Raw genomic sequence first — 22359 nt, 5'->3', positions numbered from 1 at the left:
GAGGGGGCGAGAGAGAGAGGGGGGCGAGAGAGAGAGGGGGCGAGAGAGAGAGGGGCAGTGGGATCAGTTTTGGATGAGGGTCAGAATGGCCTCTCCCTCTGTGCGAGAAAGACCGATGGTTCTATACAACAGGGCTATTAGTTTGCAGCATTTCCCGACAATTGATGTGTAAACGGGTCTGCACAGGTTGGAATGGATTGAAAGTGTTTCAGAAGGACTCTCTGTGCCAGTAATCCAAGTCACTGCAGGCGAGGCGAAGCAGCGGGGGAAGGTGAGTACTGGCAGCCACACTAAAACTGATCGCCAGCAAGATTAAGGTAACTGAAGACTGGCTGGGTGAAAACCTTGTTATCTGGAAATCAACCAACTTGCTGAAACAGGACATCCTCAGATCAGATAGAGGTCTTGCACACACGCTTCAGCAAGTCAATAAACACCATGAGGCAGGAATTGTGGCTTTCAGCACAGCGTGGCCTCTCAAGAGCTCACAGCCAGAGGCAAGACACTGACTAAAGACAGCACCAGGATAGGCGGGCAACCGTCAAACCCCGCATCGAGAGAACGGCCGACTGCCAGCGTCAATGTACTGACTCTTCACTGATCTATTGCGGTCCAGCTCTGGAGCTGAACCTCTGCCCAGACGAGGCTTGGGGACGTAGCCAGCCCCAGTCTATGCCAATCTGGCAGTCCAGTTCTGCGCAGATCAGTCAGGTGTTACTAGAACCCAGCCATTTCCACAGCGCATGGGAGGCCCGACTGCATGTTCATAAAAACTTCTCGGGATTTTCGGCCGCTCGAGCCTGCTCTGCCATTCGATACGATCATTGGCTGATCTGATCTTGGCCTTAGCTCCACTTCCCCGCCCACTCCCCATAACCCTCGACTCCCTTATCGCTCAAAAACCTGTCTATCTCCACCTTAAATATATTCAATGACCCAGCCTCCACAGCTCTCTGGGGCACAGAATTCCACAGATTCACAACCCTCAGAGAAGAAATTCCTCCTCATCTCTGTTTTAAATAGGCGACCCCATATTCTGAAACTGTGCCCTCTAGTTCTAGATTCCCCCACGAGGGGAAACATTCCCTCTGCATCTACCCTGTCAAGCCCCCTCAGAATCTTATACGTTTCAATAAGATCACCTCTCATTCTTCTAAACTCCAATGAGTATAGGCCCAACCTGCTCAACCTTTCTTCATAAGACAACCCCTTCACCTCGGGAATCAACCTCATGAACCGTCTCTGAACTGCCTCCAATGCAAGTTCTCAATCTTCGCATTGCACAGACCAGGTTCGAAGAAAGTGTTATGGCGATCGATGAGTGACACTTGGACCCCTCCCCACCGTGGAGGGGCTGGGGGAAGAGACAATTCAGCCCATCAAACACTGCTCCCACACGTTGCCCCAACACCGGCTTGTGATTGCAGAAGCAAGCATGCCCCGAACGAGAGTGTCAAATGCGTACAAGTGGGAATAAAGTAAGGAATCGAATTTTTGTTTAAAGAAAGAGACTTGGGAAAAGGAGAATGTTGTAAATCAACTTTAACATTCAGATGAACAGCATCCAATTTCATCTTGCATTTAGAAAGCGCTTTTAGTGTAGTAAAATGTCACAAGGCATGTCACAGGAGCGATCATCAGACACAATTTGACACGGAGACACAGAATGTGATATTAGGACAGGTGACCAAACGTTTGGTCAAAGAGGGAGGTTTGAAGGAGCGTCTTAAAGGAGGAGAGAGAGGCGGAGAGGTTTAGGGAGGGAGTTCCAGAGCTTGGGGCCCAGGCAGCTGAAGGCACGGCCACCGAAGGTGAAACGATGGAAATCAAGGGGATGGTCAAGAGGGCAGAATTGGAGGAGCGCAGGAGCGCAGATGACTCGGGGGGGGGGGTTGTTGGGGCTGGGGGAGATTAGAGATAGGGAGGGGGCGAGGGCCATGGCCATGGAGACATGGTCAGTGAGTACATACAGCTGGAATTTAGCCAGAATATTTCTTCACTGACGGATGATTCTTTATAAACAAACATCAGTACAAACCTGTTCCTTGGCTTTCCCGGGTAGCCTCCCTGCCCTCGATATGCATCGTAGGATCCTCGCCCGCCATACTGTGGAGGAGGATAGGCAGGTCCCGCTGTGGACAACGCAGAGACACTGTCACAATAACTCATCAATCACCAACACTCCACATACAGCCAACAAAGCCAAGCCCTCTCCATTGATAAATCCAAGCAGAGTTAGATAGGCAGACTTTCATTTACACAGCCCCATCAAGCACTCCCAGGGCAGGTACAGGGGGTTAGATACAGAGTAAAGCTTCCTCTACACTGTCCCATCAAACACTCCCAGGGCAGGTACAGGGGGTTAGATACAGAGTAAAGCTACCTCTACACTGTCCCATCAAACATTCCCAGGGCAGGTACAGGGGGTTAGATACAGAGTAAAGCTCCCTCTACACTGTCCCATCAAACACTCCCAGGTCAGGTACAGCACGGGGTTAGATACACAGTAAAGCTCCCTCTACACTGTCCCATCAAACACTCCCAGGGCAGGTACAGCACGGGGTTAGATACACAGTAAAGCTGCCCCACTTGGGTGCTCCATACTCCCTTTGATAGATTTTTGTACGGAACCTCGGCGGGTAAATTGGGATAAGATACGGATCAGCCACGATCGAACTGAAGGGCTCGAGGGGCTGAACGGCCTTCTCCTGTTCCCATGTAGTGCACCATGTGCTGTTCACCTTTCCCACAGGGACCAGAGTCGCGGCCTGTCACTGAGATTGGCGACGAGTGCTAAATTGTGGCCAATACTATGCCATGAACTCAGAGTTACTGAGAATTAGACGGAAGCTGCCCAAACGAGTTTTCCTAGAAGCCTGTGCAAGCAGCGGAAACCATAATAATTCTGCCAGATTGTTCTTGGCCCCAATACTGTTATCCAACCCTTCCATCGCGAAGGGCAGCACCGCGATTTCTCTTCTCCTTTCAGGAAAGCTCTCGTCAGCTGGTGAGCAGTAACTTGAGACGGACTGCTTGAAGCGAACTATCTAATTGTTTTACTCCCATCTAAAAGTACAAAAGTAAATGGAGTATAAAAGCAGGGAAGTCCTGCTGCAGCTGTACAGGGTATTGGTGACACCACACCTGGAGTTCTGCGTACAGTTTTGGTCTCCTTATGCAAGTATATCCTTCCTTAAATAGGAGGCAGTTCAGGTTAATTCCTGAGATGAAGGGGTTGCCTTATGAGGTTGGGCCTGTACGCACTGGAGTTTAGAAGAATGAGGTGTGATCTTGTTGAAATGTATAAGATTCTGAGGGGGCTTGACAGGGTAGATGCAGAGAGGATGTTTCCCCTCGCGGGGGAATCTTGAACTAGGAGGCATAGTTTCAGAATAAGGGTCCGCCCATTTAAAACAGAGATTAGGAGGAATTTCTTCTCTCAGAGGGCGGTGAATCTGTGGAATTCTCTGCCCCAGACAGCTGTGGGGGCTGGGTCATTGAATATATTTAAGGTGGAGAGAGACAGATTTTTGAACGATGAGGGAGTCAAGGGTTATGGGGAGCGGGTGGGGAAGTGGAGCTGAGCCCATGATCAGATCAGCCATGATCTTATTGAATGGTGGAGGAGGCTCGAGGGACCGAATGGCCGACACCTACTCCTATTTCTTATGTTCTTTTGAGAACGTGCAGCAGTTCTGTCTCAATTCGTGCGTAAAGGAAGGGAGATAACTAAATGCGATCTGCTGCCTTTAACTTCCGTTCTGTCTCTTGCAAAGTAATCTTAAAATCTACAAAATGCAAAAGAAACGAAAGAAAACCCAACTTTGTGCAGCAGGTTACAGAAATAAAAGAGCGAGAAAGCCCAGCTGCGCTAAACTCAATCACTATCGTAATGAGGCACTTCAGTGACACAAGTTGGAAGGCTCGCCTCGGACGTATTCAAAGGCATCACACTCCTTTGTTCCGCATTTTCTTCACCCAGAGAGCGATGAGAATGTGGAACTCGCTGCCACAGGGAGTGGTTGAGGCGAATAACACAGATATATTTAAGGGGAAGCTGGATAAACACATGAGGGAGAAAGGAAAAAGACTTGGATTTATATAGCGCCTTTCACGACTGCCAGGCGTCTCAAAGCGCTTTGCAGCCAATGAAGTACTTTTGGAGTGTGGTCATTGCTCATCCGCTGCTGAAACCCTCATCCGTGCCTTTGTTACCTCCAGACTTGACTATTCCAATGCACTCTTGGCTGGCCTCCCACATTCCACCCTACCTAAACTAGAGATGATCCCAAACTCAACTGCCCCGTGTCCTAACTCGCACCGAGTCCCGCTCACCCATCACCCCCTGTGCTCGCTGCCCCGTGTCCTAACTCACACCGAGTCCCACTCACCCACCACCCCCCTGTGCTCGCTGACCTACATTGGCTCGCGGTTAAGCAACGCCTCGATGTCAAAATTCTCATCCTTGTTTTGAAATCCCTCCATAATCTCGCCCCTCCCTAGCTCTGTAATCTCCTCCAGCCCCACAAACCAGAGATGTCTGCGCTCCTCTAATTCTGCCCTCGAGCATCCCTGATTATAATCGCTCAACCATTGGTGGCCGTGCCTTCTGTTGCCTGGGCCCCAAGATCTGGAACTCCCTCCCTAAACCTCTCGTTCCTCCTTCAAGACGCTCCTTAAAACCGACCTCATTGATCAAGACCTGCGCTAATTTCTACTTATGCGGCTCGAGTGTCAATTTTGATCGCATAATGTGATGCGCTTTGGGACGTTTCACTACATTAATGGAACACACAAAAACCATGCCAAAATTTGCAGGCCACAGGAATGTGGGAAGGGAGGACCTTGAGACAATCACTATCAATAGGGGGGTAGTGCTGGACAGGCTAATGGGACTGAAGGTAGACAAGTCCCCTGGTCCTGATGAAATGCATCCCAGGGTATTAAAAGAAATGGCGGAAGTTATAGCAGATGCATTCGTTATAATCTACCAAAATTCTCTGAACTCTGGGGAGGTACCAGCGGATTGGAAAGCAGCTAATGTAACGCCTCTGTTTAAAAAAGGGGGCAGACAAAAGGCAGGTAACTATAGGCCGGTTAGTTTAACATCTGTAGTGGGGAAAATGCTTGAAACTATCATTAAGGAAGAAATAGCGGCACATCTAGATAGGAATAGTGCAATCAAGCAGACGCAGCATGGATTCATGAAAGGGAAATCATGTTTAACTAATTTACTGGAATTCTTTGAGGATATAACGAGCATGGTGGATAGAGGTGTACCGATGGATGTGGTGTATTTAGATTTCCAAAAGGCATTCGATAAGGTGCCACACAAAAGGTTACTGCAGAAGATAAAGGTACGCGGAGTCAGAGGAAATGTATCAGCATGGATAGAGAATTGGCTGGAGAACAGAAAGCAGAGAGTCGGGATAAATGGGTCCTTTTCCGGTTGGAAATCAGTGGTTAGTGGTGTGCCACAGGGATCAGTGCTGGGACCACAACTGTTTACAATATACATAGATGACCTAGAAGAGGGGACAGAGTGTAGTGCAACAAAATTTGCAGATGACACTATTAGTGGGAAAGCGGGTTGTGTAGAGGACTCGGAGAGGCTGCAAGGAGATTTGGATAGGTTAAGCGAATGGGCTAAGGTTTGGCAGATGGAATACAATGTCGGAAAGTGTGAGGTCATCCACCTTGGGAAAAAAAAACAGTAAAAGGGAATATTATTTGAATGGGGAGAAATTACAACATGCTGTGGTGCAGAGGGACCTGGGGGTCCTTGTGCATGAAACTCTTTTGAGTTTTTGAAACTCTTTTGAGTTGTGCATGCATGAATCCCAAAAGGTTAGTTTGCAGGTGCAGCAGGTAATCAGGAAGGCGAATGGAATGTTGGCCTTCATTGCGAGAGGGATGGAGTACAAAAGCAGGGAGGTCCTGCTGCAACTGTACAGGGTATTGGTGAGGCTGCACCTGGAGTACTGCGTGCAGTTTTGGTCACCTTACTTAAGGAAGGATATACTGGCGTTGGAGGGGGTACAGAGACGATTCACGAGGCTGATTCCAGAAATGAGGGGGTTACCTTATGATGATCGATTGAGTAGACTGGGTCTTTACTCGTTGGAGTTCAGAGGGATGAGGGGTGATCTTATAGAAACATTTAAAATCATGAAAGGGATATACAAGATAAAGGCAGAGAGGTTGTTTCCATTGGTAGGGGAGACTAGAACTCGGGGGCACAGCCTCAAAGGAGCCAATTTAAAACCGAGTTGAGAAAAAATTTCTTCTCCCAGAGGATTGTGAATCTGTGGAATTCTCTGCCCAAGGAAGCAGTTGAGGCTAGCTCATTGAATGTATTCAAGTCACAGATAGATAGATTTTTAACCAATAAGGGAATTAAGGGTTACGGGGAGAGGGCGGGTAAGTGGAGCTGAGTCCATGACCAGATCAGCCATGATCTTGTTGAATGGCGGAGCAGGCTCGAGGTCCTAGATGGCCTACTCCTGTTCCTAATTCTTATGTTCTTATGTTCTTACTATATAAATAAAAGTTGTTGTTGTTGTTGCACTGTGGGAAACACAGCAGCCAATTTATGCACAAGCAAGCTCCCACAAACAGCAAAGTGATGACGACCCGGATAATCTGTTGATTGAGGGATAAATATTGGCCCCAGGACACCGGGGAGAACTCCCCTGCTCTTCTTCCAAATAGTGCCATGGGATCTTTTACATCCACCTGAGAGGGCAGACGGGGCCTCGGTTTAACATCTCATCTGAAAGACGGCCACACTGACATTGCAGCACTCCCCAGCACTGCACTGAAATGTCAGCCTAGATTTATGTGCTTAAGTCCCTGGAATGGGAGTGAACACCGAGTCTTTTTGCCGGGAGCATGCGGAAGCCAAGCGCAAACAGCGCTCGACAACCCAAGCACCCCACCCACCCGTCCCTCCAACCAGCGTTTGCCCCACCTGTGACAGAGACTGTAGGTCCCGCACTGGTTTCATCAGTCACCTGAGAACTGGTGTTAGTGTGGGAGCAAGTCATCCGCGACTCTGAGGGACAGCCTAAGAAGGAAGAATTAATCTGAATGAAGACAAGCCAATTTAAGTTTGGTCATCTTACCTCCATAGCCCATGACAGGTGGGCGCGGCTGACCGAATCCCAACAGGCCCTGAGGGGAATGGTGGGGGTATCCCATGGCTGGAGTCAAACCTGCAATACAAATACATCTGGCTCCTTAATCCATGTTGGCCGCAGGGGACACGGTCCCTCGGCCCCCCACATACGCAGCCCCTCGCCTCCCCCCATGCTCGTCCCCTCCCCCCACGCTCGTCCCCGTGCCCCCCCGCCCCTCCCCCACACCCGGGCCCTCGCCCCCACATACACACACGGCCAAAAGACCCCTCCCCACACACCTGGCCCCCTCGCTCTCCCTCCCCCCACAACCAGGCCCTCGACCCCCACACACACAGGGCTCCTCGACCCCTCCCCCCCACACCCAGCCCGGCACCCCCCCCCCTCCCCATCACCCGGCCACGCCCAGCCCACTCCCCCTCCCCCAACCCGGCCCCTCACTCCCAACCCACATCCGGCCCCTCGTCCCCCCCCACCCCCGCCACCACACCACACACCACACACACACGGGCCCTCGCCCCCCAGCCCCCCACCCCGCACCTCCAAAAACAACCCCGCCGAAGAGGAACAGACTCGTACATGACAGGTGGTGAGACCACGGTACAGAATGAATGCTAGCAGTAACAGTGGTGGCTACAATAGATTAGAGGGAGCTTTACTCTGTATCTAACCCCCTGTACCTGCCCTGGGAGTGTTTGATGGGACAGTGTAGAGGGAGCTTTACTCTGTATCTAACCCCGTGCTGTACCTGCCCTAGGAGTGTTTGATGGGACAGTGTAGAGGGAGCTTTACTCTGTATCTAACCCACTGTACCTGCCCTGGGAGTGTTTGATGGGACAGTGTAGAGGGAACTTTACTCTGTATCTAACCCACTGTACCTGCCCTAGGAGTGTTTGATGGGACAGTGTAGAGGGAGCTTTACTCTGTATCTAACCCACTGTACCTGCCCTGGGAGTGTTTGATGGGACAGTGTAGAGGGAGCTTTACTCTGTATCTAACCCACTGTACCTGCCCTGGGAGTGTTTGATGGGACAGTGTAGAGGGAACTTTACTCTGTATCTAACCCACTGTACCTGCCCTAGGAGTGTTTGATGGGACAGTGTAGAGGGAGCTTTACTCTGTATCTAACCCACTGTACCTGCCCTGGGAGTGTTTGATGGGACAGTGTAGAGGGAGCTTTACTCTGTATCTAACCCCGTGCTGTACCTGCCCTGGGTGTGTTTGATGGGACAGTGTAGAGGGAGCTTTACTCTGTATCTAACCCCGTGCTGTACCTGCCCTGGGAGTGTTTGATGGGACAGTGTGGAGGGAGCTTTACTCTGTATCTAACCCCGTGCTGTACCTGCCCTGGGAGTGTTTGATGGGACAGTGTAGAGGGAGCTTTACTCTGTATCTAACCCCGTGCTGTACCTGCCCTGGGAGTGTTTGATGGGACAGTGTAGAGGGAGCTTTACTCACCCATTGGCTGGGTTCCTGGTGCCGGTGGCTGATTGGGTTTGATCTCGGGCAGTGCAGGTCGCTTTGCATCCATGAGGAAGTGGTTGAAGAACGAGACCTCCTTTTTAACTTCCTCAATCTTTTCGCTGTGTTTGTTGAAAATGTGCTTTCGGACAAACTCTGGACCCTGCAGGCAAAGTGTCGATAGTGAACGGCTGCTCAGAAACCGCACAACACTGCTCCCTCATTTCCTGAGGATCGCAGACCTGCACGGGCTCGATCACAGGGCGCGAGGCACTCCGCTTGCCCTGCACCGACTGTTTCAGTCCAGTGCAGAGGGGATACCCTCCCCCATGCCACACCCTCTGGCGAAGTTTAGTGCTTAAAATTTCAACCCATCCAATTAGGTACACAAATGATAACTTACGAGACTTAAAATATCTGTGGGTGGGGCTACTCCTCCCTCCCTCTGATAGATACACCTGGCATCCCTCCGAGGGGGACTCCTTCTCCCCTCCCTCCCTCTCCCCCCACCCACCTCGAACACCGCCCCCCACCACCCCCCCTCAACCATACACCCCCCTCACCACACCCCCCCCCCCCCAACCACACCCCATCCCCCCCCTCACCACCGCATCCCCCCCTCACCACCCCATCCCCCCCACCTCACCATCCCATCCCCCCCACCTCACCATCCCATCCCCCCCACCTCACCATCCCATCCCCCCCACCTCACCATCCCATCCCCCCCACCTCACCATCCCATCCCCCCCACCTCACCATCCCATCCCCCCCACCTCACCATCCCATCCCCCCCACCTCACCATCCCATCCCCCCCACCTCACCATCCCATCCCCCCCACCTCACCATCCCACCCCCCCCACCTCACCATCCCACCCCCCCCCTCACCGCCCCACCCACCCCCCCCTCAACCACACCAACCCCCCCTCAACCACACCAACCCCCCCTCACCACACCACACCACCCCCCCCCCCCTCACCACACCACCCCCCCCCCCCTCACCACACCACCCCCCCCCTCACCACACCACCCCCCCCTCACCACACCACCCCCCCCCTCACCACACCACCCCCCCCCCCTCACCACACCACCCCCCCCCTCACCACACCACCCCCCCCCTCACCACACCACCCCCCCCTCACCACACCACCCCCCCCCTCACCACACCACCCCCCCCCCTCACCACACCACCCCCCCCCCTCACCACACCACCCCCCCCCCTCACCACACCACCCCCCCCCCTCACCACACCACCCCCCCCCCCACCACACCACCCCCCCCCCCACCACACCACCCCCCCCCCCCCCCCCACCTCACCATCCCACCCCCCCCACCTCACCATCCCACCCACCCCCCCCTACCACACCAACCCCCCCTCAACCACACCAACCCCCCCTCAACCACACCAACCCCCCCCTCACCACACCACATCCCCCCCCCCTCCCTCCCTCACCACACCACCCCCCCCCCCCTCACCACACCACACCACCCCCCCCCTCACCACACCACCCCCCCCCCTCCTCACCACACCACCCCCCCCACCTCACCACACCACCCCCCCCACCTCACCACACCACCCCCCCCCCCTCACCACACCACCACCCCCCCCTCACCACACCACCACCCCCCCCTCACCACACCACCCCCCCCCTCACCACACCACCCCCCCCTCACCACACCACCCCCCCCCCTCACCACACCACCCCCCCCCCTCACCACACCACCCCCCCCCCTCACCACACCACCCCCCCCCCTCACCACACCACCCCCCCCCCTCACCACACCACCCCCCCCCTCACCACACCACCCCCCCCCCCCACACCACACCACCCCCCCCCCTCACCACACCACCCCCCCCCTCACCACACCACCCCCCCCCTCACCACACCACCCCCCCCCCTCACCACACCACCCCCCCCCTCACCACACCACCCCCCCCCTCACCACACCACCCCCCCCCTCACCACACCACCCCCCCCCTCACCACACCACCCCCCCCCCCTCACCACACCACCCCCCCCCCCTCACCACACCACCCCCCCCCCCTCACCACACCCCCCCCCCCTCTCACCACACCACCACCCCCCCCCTCACCACACCACTCCCCCTCACCACACCACCCCCCCCCTCACCACACCACCCCCCCCACCACACCACCCCCCCCCTCACCACCCCCCCCTCACCACACCACACCACCCCCCCCTCACCACACCCCCCCCCCCCTCACCACACCCCCCCCCCCCTCACCACACCCCCCCCCCCCTCACCACACCCCCCCCCCCCTCACCACAACACCCCCCCCCCCCGAGGGACCCACATTCCTTCCCCCCCGCCCCCCACTGAGGTAGCCACCTTCCCTTGCTCCCCCCCGCCCTCTCCCCCGAGGGATCCACCTTCCCTCCCTCCCCCCCGAGGGACCCACCTTCCCTCCGCCGCCCCCCCCCCCCCCGTAGCCACCTTCCCTTGCTCCCCCCCCCTCCCCCCCGAGGGACCCACCTTCCCTCCCGGTGAGGAACACCTTGCTTCCGATTGCAATTCCTCGGCCGTGAAGCGCTTTGGGGTGGCCTGAGCATGTCCAAGACGCTGTGGAATTGCATGTCCTTGCTTCTGGCGGAAGCAAGGCTCTCCTGGAAAACCTGCTGCACGCTCACTGCCGGGGCTCACTGCCCAGTGATTCGATGAGTAAACGCTCCACTCTGGTCATACGGAGAAAGCCGAGCCTCTCGCTTTCCAAGCCGGCAAAGCAACTGAAGGCATGGCCAATAAGGGTGGCATTGACTCTGGCTGTGGATCTGAGTGGGCGGAGAGGACTGAAGGAGTCGGAGGCCCCTGGTGAAGAACGAGCTGGGAGACTACGATTCGGTCTGGATTTCAACCCAACGTAGATGCAGGCAGCAAGAGTGTGCTGGGATCTTTGCTCACCTTAAACTTCTTCCCACTCAGCGGGCACAGCCACTTGTCCTTGGCGAGTTCCTGCGTGTTGGCAACGATAAACTTCTCCACTTCCTGCTCGGGGTCCTTCTTCCCCATCTTCGTCGCCTCTTCTTCAGAAAGGCTCTCCCTCACGCTGAACAGAGGCGTTAACTTCTCCTCAAACATCTTCTGCCACTCTGCGACTAAACAGAAACGCACGCTCGTTAACAGTCGCAGCAACCCTGCACGCTCTCCCTCCTCCTCAATCCTCCCTCACTGCACTCGCCCAACTCTGGGCCCGCAGTTATTGGCAATCGGCATTCAGGACTTGGACAAAGGGACCGAGTGTGATGTCACCAAATTTGCTGACGATACAAAGAGAGGAGGGAAAGCAAGTTGTGAGGAGGACGCACAGAGTCTGCAAAGGGCGATAGACAGGTTGAATGAGCGGGCAAACATTTGGAAAGTGTGAGGTTATCCACTTTGGGAGGAAAAATTTTAAAAAGCAAAATGATTTAAATGGAGAGAGATTACAAAATGCTGCGGTACAGAGGGACCTGGGGGTCCTTGTGCTGGAAACACAAAAAGTTAGCATGCAGGGGTACAGCAAGTGATCAGGAAGGCCAATGGAATGTTGGCCTTTATTGCAAGGGGGATGGAGTATATAAAAGCAGGGAAGTCCTGCTACAACTGTACAGGGTGTATTGGTGAGGCCACACCTGGAGTACTGCGTGCAGTTTTGGTCTCCGTATTTACGAAAGGATATACTTGCTTTGGAGGCAGTTCAGAGAAGGTTCACTCGGTTGATTCCGGGGATGAGGGGGTTGAGTTAAGAGGAAAGTTTGAGCAGGTTGGGCCTCTACTCACTGGAATTCAGAAGAATGCGAGGTGATCTTATTGAAACGTATAAGATTCTGAGGGGGCTTGACAAGGGGGCAGAGAGGATGTTTCCCCTCGTGGAGGAATCTAGATCCAGGGGGCATAGTTTCAGAATAAGGGGTCGCCCATTTAAGATGGAGATGAGGAGGAATTTATTCTCTGAGGTTTGTAAATCTGTGGAATTCTCTGCCCCAGAGAGCTGTGGAGGCTGGGTCATTGAGTATATTTAAGGCGGAGATAGACAGATTTTTGAATGATAAGGGAGTCAAGGGTTATGGGGAGCGGGCGGGGAATTGGAGCTGAGGCCAAGATCAGATCAGTCATGATCTTATTGAATGGCGGAGCAGGCTCGAGGGGCCGAATGGCCGACTCCTGGAGCAGCGTTGGTGAGGCGAGCGTGGGGAGGCCTATAAAGGCCCAGCATTTAGTGAGGCCTACCAGTGCAGCTTCAGCAGGGTGGCAACAAAGTAGAAAGAAATCGAAAGGTGACGTCACAGCCAAGGGGGTAAGTGATTGGTAAGTAGCTTTTCTTTTTTCTTTTCTAGATCAGTAAGTAACATTTAGCATTGTTGTTGCCAATTTAAGTGTATCGAAGGGTTAAGTCATGGCAGGAGAGCTTGGTCACGTGATATGCTCCTCCTGTACCATGTGGGAACTCAGGGACACTGGACGACTACGTGTGCGGGAAGTGTATCCGCCTCCAGCTCCTGACGGACCGCGTTGTGGAGTTGGAGCTGAGGGTGGATTCACTCTGGAGCAGCCACGACGCTGAGAATGACGTGAGTAGCACGTGTAGTGAGTTGGTCTTACCGCAGGTGAAGGGTCCACAGCCAGATAGGGAATGGGTGACCAGCAGGAAGAGCAGTGCAAGGAAGGTAGTGCAGGGGTCCCCTGCGGTCATCCCCCTGCAAAACAGATACACCGCTTTGGGTGCTGTTGAGGGGGATGACTCATCAGGGGAGGGCAGCAGCAGCCAAGTTCATGGCACCGTGGGTGGCTCTGCTGCACAGGAGGGCAGGAAAAAGAGTGGGAGAGCGATAGTGATAGGGGATTCAATTGTAAGGGAAATAGATAGGCGTTTCTGCGGCCGCAACCGAGACTCCAGGATGGTATGTTGCCTCCCTGGTGCAAGGGTCAAGGATGTCTTGGAGCGGGTGCAGGACATTCTGAAAAGGGAGGGTGAACAGCCAGTTGTCGTGGTGCACATTGGTACCAACGATACAGGTAAAAAACAGGATGAGGTCCTACGAGACGAATTTAGGGAGCTAGGAGCTAAATTAAAAAGTAGGAACTCAAAAGTAGTAATCTCAGGATTGCTACCAGTGCCACGTGCTAGTCAGAGTAGGAATCGCAGGATAGCTCAGATGAATATGTGGCTTGAGCAGTGGTGCAGAGGGAGGGATTTAAATTCCTGGGACATTGAAACTGGTTCTGGGGGAGGTGGGACCAGTACAAACCGGACGGTCTGCACCTGGGCAGGACCGGAACCAATGTCCTAAGGGGAGTGTTTGCTCGTGCTGTTGGGGAGGAGTTAAACTAACATGGCAGGGGGATGGGAACCTATGCAGGGAGACAAAGGGAAATAAAATGGAGTCAGAAGCAAAAGATAGAAAGGAGAATAGTAAAAGTGGAGGGCAGAGAAACCCAAGGCAAAAAACAAAAAGGGCCACATTACAGCAAAATTCTAAATGGGCAAAGTGTGTTAAAAAGACAAGCCTGAAGGCTCTGTGCCTCAATGCGAGGAGTATTCGGAACAAGGTGGACGAATTAACTTCGCAGATAGCAGTTAACGGATACAATGTAATTGGCATCAGGGAGACATGGCTCCAGGGTGACCAAGGCTGGGAACTCAACATCCAGGGGTATTCAACATTTAGGAAGGATAGACAGAAAGGAAAAGGAGGCAGAGTGGTGTTGCTGGTTGAAGAGGAAATTATGCAATAGTAAGGAGGGACATTAGCCTGGATGATGTGGAATTGGTATGGATGGAGCTACGGAATACCAAAGGACAGAAAATGCTAGTGGGAGTTGTGTACAGACCACCAAACAGTAGTAGTGAGGTTGGGGACAGCATCAAACAAGAAATAAGGGATGCGTGCAATAAAGGTACAGCAGTTGTCATGGGCGACTTTAATCTACATATTGATTGGGCTAACCAAACTGGTAGCAATGCGGTGGAGGAGGATTTCCTGGAGTGTATTAGGGAAGGTTTTCTAAACCAATATGTCGAGGAACCAACCAGAGAGCTGGCCATCCTAGACTGGGTATTGTGTAATGAGAAGGGACTAATTAGCAATCTTGTTGTGCGAGGCCCCTTGGGGAAGAGTGACCATAATATGGTAGAATTCTTTATTAAGATGGAGTATGACACAGTTAATTCGGAAACTAGGGTCCTGAACTTAAGGAAGGGTAACTTCGACGGTATGAGGTGTGAATTGGCTAGAATAAACTGGCAAAGGATACTTAAAGGGTTGACAGTGGATAAGCAATGGCAAACATTTAAAGATCACATGGATGAACTTCAGCAATTGTACATCCCGGTCTGAAGTAAAAATAAAACGGGGAAGGTGGCTCAACCATGGCTAACAAGGGAAATTAAGGATAATGTTAAAACCAAGGAAGAGGCATATAATTTGGCTAGAAAAGCAACAAACCTGAGGACTGGGAAAAATTTAGAATTCAACAGAGGAGGACTAAGGGTTTAATTAAGCGGGTGAAAATAGAGTATGAGAGGAAGCTTGCAGGGAACACAAAAACTGACTGCAAATGCTTCTATAAATATGTGAAGAGAAAAAGATTAGTGAAGACAAACGTAGGTCCCTTGCAGTCGGATTCAGATGAATTTATAATGGGGAACAAAGAAATGGCAGACCAATTGAACAAATACTTCGGTTTTGTCTACACGAAGGAAGACACAAATAACCTTCCGATTGTACGAGGGGACAGTGGGTTTAGTGAGAAGGAGGAACTGAAGGATATCCTTATTAGGTGAGAAATTGTGTTCGGGAAATTGATGGGATTGAAGGCCGATAAGTCTGCATCCCAGAGTACTTAAGGAAGTGGCCCAAGAAATAGTGGATGCATTGGTGATCATTTTCCAACAGTCTATCGACTCTGGATCAGTTCCTATGGACTGGAGGGTAGCTAATGTAACACTACTTTTTAAAAAAGGAGGGAGAGAAAACAGGTAATTATAGACCGGTTAGCCTGACATCAATAGTGGGGAAAATGTTGGAATCAATCATTAAGGATGAAATAGCAGCACATTTGGAAAGCAGTGACAGGATTGGTCCAAGTCAGCATGGATTTATGAAAAGGAAATCATGCTTAACAAATCTTCTGGAATTTTTTTGAGGATGTAACTAGCAGAGTGGACAAGGGAGAACAAGTGGATGTGGTGTATTTGGACTTTCAAAAGACTTTTGACAAGGTCCCACACAAGAGATTGGTGTGCAAAATCAAAGCGCATGGTATTGGGGGTAATATACTGACGTGGATAGAGAACTGGTTGGCAGACAGGAAACAGAGAGTCAAGATAAACGGGTCCTTTTCAGAATGGCAGGCAGTGACTAGTGGAGTGCCGCAGGGCTCAGTGCTGGGACCCCAGCTATTTATAATATACATGAATGATTTGGATGAAGGAATTGAGTGTAATATCTCCAAGTTTGCGGATGACACTAAACTGGGTGGCGGTGTGAGCTGTGAGGAGGATGCTAAGAGGCTGCAGGGTGACTTGGTTCGGGCAAATGCATGGCAGATGCAGTATAATGTGGATAAATGTGAGGTTATCCATTTTGGTGGCAAAAACACGAAGGCCGAATATTATCTGGATGGCGGCAGATTAGGAAAAGGGGAGGTGCAACGAGACCTGGGTATCATGGTACATCAGTCACTGAAAGTGGGCATGCAGGTACAGCAGGTGGTGAAGAAGGCAAATGGTATGTTGGTCTTCATAGCGAGGGGATTTGAGTATAGGAGCAGGAGGTCTTACTGCAGTTGTACAGGGCCTTAGTGAGGCCTCACCTGGAATATTGTGTTCAGTTTTGGTCTCCTAATCTGAGGAAGGACGTTCTTGCTATTGAGGGAGTGCAGCGAAGGTTCACCAAACTGATTCCAAGGATGGCTGGACTGTCATATGAGAGACTGGATCGACTGGGCCTTTATTCACTGGAGTTTAGAAGGATGAGAGGGGATCTCATAGAAACGTTTTAGATTCTGACGGGACTGGACAGGTTAGATGCGGGAAGAATGTTCCCGATGTTAGGGGAAGTCCCGAACCAGGGGACATAGTCTAAGGATAAGGGGTAGGCCATTTAGGACTGAGATGAGGAGAAACTTCTTCACTCAGCGAGTTGTTAATCTGTGGAATTCTCTACCGCAGAGAGTTGTTGATGCCAGTTCGTTAGATATATTTAAGAGGGAGTTAGATGTGGCCCTTACGGCTAAGGGGATCAAGGGGTATGCAGAGAAAGCAGGAAAGGAGTACTGAGGGAATGATCAGCCATGAACTTATTGAATGGTGGTGCAGGCTCGAAGGGCCGAATGGCCTATTCCTGCACCTATTTTCTATGTTTCTAATTCTGGTTTTCTTGTGTAACTCACCCTTTCCCAGGAGCTGGAAGCCGTGGGGAGCCTGTTCTCCCTCCAGCGACCTGCAGGCTCTTCAAATCTCCGAACCACCGCCTGATTTACCTCTTCACTCTTTAACCTCGCCGCTGCCCGGCATGGGCGCTCAGCTGGGTTGCTCAATAACAACTAACAGCCCCTCTCTCCCGCTACCGTTTCAGTCTATCCCCATCCACTGCTTGCACATCCCACATCAGCCGCAGGATCTTGACCACGCATGGCACTGTAAGGCACTGAAAATTCAGTGAGAGCTCTCTCTGAGACTACTGCATCCAACTTTAATGTACATGACAGAATCTCACAGCACAGGAGGCCATTCGGCCCACTGTGTCTGTGTGTTATCCAATTAGTCCCACTCTTTCCCTCCCTTCCTCCCTCCTTCCCCTGCTCACGGGTAGACAAGACGGGCCGACACGGCAGATTTCTGGAGTCTTGGGGAATTGAGGAATATGGGGATCGGGCGGGAAAGTGGAGTTGAGGTCGATGATCAGCCGTGATCTGATTGAAGGGCGGAGCAGGCTCGAGGGGCCGAATGGCCGACTCCTGCTCCTATTTCTTGTGCTCTTATGCTCATAAATACAGAAAACACATTGCTCCCGAGGACAGTCTTAGGATGATACGGAGTGGAACAGGATTCACACCGTCTGCACTACATCGCGTAAAAAAACCGAGAGGCACGGCATGCATGCCACTCAGCTGACGGTACTCCAAAACTCGCCGGTCCCGTGTACACGTGCGCACACGCAGACTCCCTCCCTCCCTCCCTCCCTCAGGTCCCCTCTCCCTGGTTTCCAGTGGTCTCAGTGTCGGTGAGCACATCAATCTTGCAGAGATTGAACACCACAAACAATTAGACCGACACGAAAGCAAAATACTGTGGGTGCTGGAATCTGGAATAAAACCAGTAAAATGCTGGAAATCTCAGAGGAAGCAGAGCTAACGTTCCGGGTCGATGTCCCTTCGTCAGAACTGGAGCGTGTTGGGAAAAAAAAAAAAACAGATTCTGAACCAGCACTGAAAGGGGGAAAGGGGAAGGGGAAGGTCTGTGTGAATGATACCGACAGGTCGAACACCTACCTTCGTGCTGGGAGACGCGGTTGGGAGGCAGAGGTCCGCGGACGTGCACAATCCCACATCGGTTGGGCATCTCATCCTCGTTTGGATACTCGCAGGTATTGTAGTAATCGATGGAATGTACGATGCGCAGGTAAAGCAGCAGCTTGTCCAGAACCTGTGCAGCAACAGGCATGAGGGCAAGGTTAACCCAGGCACACCTCGCTTAAAACAAATGGTTACACAGGCGGCTATTCTTACTGAGGATCCCCCTTCTCATGTTGCTACACATTTTAAGTCGGGGAACCACCTAATTCAAGGCCTCGTTCCCGGGAACTACCCAAGACGCAAGAAAGACTCCCATTTATTTCCGTTGCACCTTTCACAATCTCAGGATGTCACAAACCACTTTACAGCCAAAGAAAAAATGTGCAGTCACTGTTGTAATGTGGGAAATGCAGCAGCAGCCACTTTGCACACAGCAATGTGATAATGATCGGAAAACGTGTTGTTAAATGTTGGTTGAAGGACAAATGTTAGCCAGGACACCATGGAATTTTTAACGTCTACCCGAGGGGGCAGACAGGACCTTGGTTTAACGCCACATCTGAATGACGGCTCCGACAGTGCGGGGCTCCCTCAGTACCGCCCCTCCGACAGTGCGGCACTCCCTCAGTACTGCCCTGCCGACAGTCCCTCAGTACTGCCCCTGCGACACTCCCTCAGTACCGCCCCTCCGACAGTGCAGCGCTGCTTCAGTACTGCCCCTGCGACAGTGCGGGGCTCCCTCAGTACTGCCCTGCCGACAGTGCGGGGCTGCTTCAGTACTGCCCCTGCGACAGTGCGGGGCTCCCTCAGTACCGCACCTCCCGACAGTGCGACGCTCCCTCAGTACCGCCCCTCCGACAGTGCGGCTCTCCCTCAGTACTGCCCCTCCGACAGTGCGGCTCTCCCTCAGTACTGCCCCTCCGACAGTGCGACGCTCCCTCAGTACCGCCCCTCCGACAGTGCGGCGCTCCCTCAGTACCGCCCCTCCAACAGTGCGGCGCTCCCTCAGTACTGCCCCTCCGACAGTGCGGCACTCCCTCAGAACTGCCCCTCCGACAGTGCGGCTCTCCCTCAGTACTGCCCCTCCGACAGTGCGGCGCTCCCTCAGTACTGCCCCTCCGACAGTGCGGCGCTCCCTCAGAACTGCCCCTCCGACAGTGCGGCGCTCCCTCAGAACTGCGGCGCTCCCACAGAACTGCCCACTTAGCATCAGTTTACAGTCGTGTATTTTTACACGAATGGATATCTCAGCATCTGAAGCGACGCAGACTCTCGGTGCTGGCTCAGTAGTTGATGTTTCGAGTTTTATCTCTGTTTTAATAGCGACCAAGACACATCGTACCTTAATGAGCTTCTCGTCCCTCTCGATGTTGACCTCTGGGTTTCCTTCCTTTGGTCCGTCATCAGCCGTGTCTGTGGCATTTCCCAGCAACTCCTCTTCCTCCGCACTCACCTCCTCAATCAGGTAATCCGTGATGTTTTTTAAGATGGGGTTTTGCGAGGAGAGGTTCTGTGAATGAAAGACAGGCCGTTGAGAATTGGGGGGAAACTGAACGATTCTCTGAGCAAGAGCAGGAATGATGTTGAACCAACAGCTCCCAAACCCAGCATTTGTCGGGCACAGCCCGGACACCACAGGCCCAGCATTCAAAGACACAATCGGTCAGCAAAGTATCTCATGGTTGGGGCAGTGCTGAGGGAGCGCCGCACCGTCGGAGGGGCAGTGCTGAGGGAGCGCCGCACCGTCGGAGGGGCAGTGCTGAGGGAGCGCCGCACTGTCGGAGGGGCAGTGCTGAGGGAGCGCCGCACTGTCGGAGGGGCAGTGCTGAGGGAGCGCCGCACTGTCGGAGGGGCAGTGCCGAGGGAGCGCCGCACTGTCGGAGGGGCAGTGCTGAGGGAGCGCCGCACTGTCGGAGGGGCAGTGCCGAGGGAGCGCCGCACTGTCGGAGGGGCAGTGCTGAGGGAGCGCCGCACTGTCGGAGGGGCAGTGCTGAGGGAGCGCCGCACTGTCGGAGGGGCAGTGCCGAGGGAGCGCCGCACTGTCGGAGGGGCAGTGCCGAGGGAGCGCCGCACCGTCGGAGGGGCATCTAAATCATTGCGGGCTAGATTTTCGGTTCGGCTCATTTCCAGGCGCTAATGGCGCCCGGGGGAACAGTTTGCCTCAGCCATCAGAATTTATCAGCTGGGCCCTGAGTGTGGGGCGGAGTGCTAAGGGAGGAGTTACGCACCTCTCCTGGGGCACTAGGCCAGCTGAGCATGGGAAAATCCCCAGCTAAACAGCCGGCCTCAGAGCACCCAAAGGCAGGGGGGACCTGAATAAACCACCAAAAACATTTCCAATACATAGCCCACGCCACCACAACATAAATCGCAAAAACAAAGCAAAATAAAAAAAACAGTTCCACTTGCCCGAGGTCGACATTATTTACCTCGCTGCAGCCACTACAGCTTGGAACCGAGGCTGCAGGGTGACTTGGACAGGTTAGGTGAGTGGGCAAACGCATGGCAGATGCAGTATAATGTGGATAAATGTGAGGTTATCCATTTTGGGGGCAAAAACACGAAGGCAGAATATTATCTGAATGGCGGCAGATTAGGAAAAGGGGAGGTGCAACGAGACCTGGGTGTCATGGTTCATCAGTCATTGAAAGTTGGCATGCAGGTACAGCAGGCAGTGAAGGCGGCAAATGGCATGTTGGCCTTCATAGCGAGGGGATTTGAGTATAGGAGCAGAGAGGTCTTACTGCAGTTGTACAGGGCCTTGGTAAGGCCTCACCTGGAATATTGTGCACAGTTTTGGTCTCCTAATCTGAGGAAGGACATGCTTACTATTGAGGGAGTGCAGCGAAGGTTTACCAGACTGATTTCCGGGATGACAGGACTGACATATGAGGAGAGACTGGATCGACTGGGCTTATATTCACTGGAGTTTAGAAGGATGAGAGGGGATCTCATAGAAATATAGAAAATTCTGACGGGACTGGACAGGTTAGATGCAGGAAGAATGTTCCCAATGTTGGGAAAGTCCAGAACCAGGGGGTCACAGTCTAAGGATAAGGGGTAAGCCATTTAGGACCGAGATGAGGAGAAACTTCTTCACCCAGAGAGTGGTGAACCTGTGGAATTCTCTTCCGTAGAGAGTTATTGATGCCAGTTCGTTAGATATATTGAAAGAGGGTGTTAGATGTGGCCCTTACGGCTAAAGGGATCAAGGGGTATGGAGAGAAAGCAGGAATGGGATACTGAGAGAATGATCGGCCATGATCTTATTGAATGGTGGTTGAAGGATGCAAAATTCATGAGAAAACACCCTCCTCCCAATGCTTGGGCTCATTCGAAAGGAAATTTAATTTGGGACTATCTACCGGAAGGTTTGAAATCCTAAAGTGCTTATGGAAGAAACTACAAATTTTAATCGAATTTTGGACTTTTACGAAACAAATTCAAGCCTGTGGGCGGGCCTAAAGAACTAAAGAAGCCCACTTGATTATTGGAATTGTCTGGGTATTGAGACGAAGTTAACATGTCTGGAGGAATGGACATTCGAAAACCCTTCTCCACAAGAGACATTTACATTACAACAATAACTCAGAGATGGCCAGCCATCAAACCAAACTGAGAAAAGCCATCTTCAACATGAATAAGAACAAAGGGCCCAATACAGCCTATATGCGAAAAACCAAGCACAAAAGAACATTGCGATTAGCAAGCTAATATTTCCATCAGGAAATAGATTTAGAAGTGCAATCCACCCAAGACATATTAACTTTTAACAAGCCCGCCAAAATATTACAAAGTGAAGTCAAGCCCGTCAAGTTTAAACAAAGAATTCTGAACTGATTTGGCGCGAAGATTAGAACAGCTCAAACCGTATAACTGGCCCCTGTTTCAACAGAGGTTAGGTTGCTAGGTAGGTACAAGGTTGCTACTACCTTAGGAGACACTGGATGACACACTTTGCCATACAACCAAGACCACGCTTATGTCATCAAGAAGGGAGAGAAACCAACGCGACAGTTGTAAACTAACTTCTCCAGCCTCGAAGTCCTGAAGGAAGAACATCACCATCGCGGCAGCAACCGACCACAGCCAACGTGGTCCCAACGAAAAACCACCGCGATCGACCAAACTCGAAACAAAACTCCAACGGGAAGAAACCGAAGAATCGGAAAGTTTCCACTCTGCAATCTAAGGCCTGACTACCAACAGGTGAAAACATTACCCAAAGAGACTTTGAACCTATTT

The 22359-nt window shown here is 52.5% G+C and overlaps 2 protein-coding genes across 5 annotated transcripts in view; one reads left to right on the top strand and one right to left on the bottom strand.

Annotated features, from left to right (window-relative positions):
* Window positions 1-22359, top strand: part of LOC139232695 (profilin-1-like) — a 762729-nt gene that overhangs the window by 450584 nt on the left and 289786 nt on the right. The window lies entirely within an intron of this gene.
* The window catches only part of srrt (serrate RNA effector molecule homolog (Arabidopsis)), a 73457-nt gene that overhangs the window by 7759 nt on the left and 43339 nt on the right, over window positions 1-22359 (bottom strand). For all 3 annotated transcript variants that reach the window (XM_070863151.1, XM_070863152.1, XM_070863154.1), the window contains 6 exons: window positions 19457-19624; window positions 18091-18244; window positions 11518-11711; window positions 8595-8760; window positions 7125-7214; window positions 2039-2132 (listed from right to left, as the gene is read on the bottom strand). In XM_070863151.1, coding sequence (XP_070719252.1) covers window positions 2039-2132; window positions 7125-7214; window positions 8595-8760; window positions 11518-11711; window positions 18091-18244; window positions 19457-19624 — 866 coding nt within the window. The remainder of the gene's footprint in view (window positions 1-2038; window positions 2133-7124; window positions 7215-8594; window positions 8761-11517; window positions 11712-18090; window positions 18245-19456; window positions 19625-22359) is intronic.

This window comes from Pristiophorus japonicus, chromosome 20, assembly GCF_044704955.1.
Source record: "Pristiophorus japonicus isolate sPriJap1 chromosome 20, sPriJap1.hap1, whole genome shotgun sequence".
Taxonomy (NCBI): domain Eukaryota; kingdom Metazoa; phylum Chordata; class Chondrichthyes; family Pristiophoridae; genus Pristiophorus; species Pristiophorus japonicus.
The sequence above is the reverse complement of the archived record's forward strand: the minus strand, read 5'-3'. Positions and strand labels throughout refer to the sequence as shown.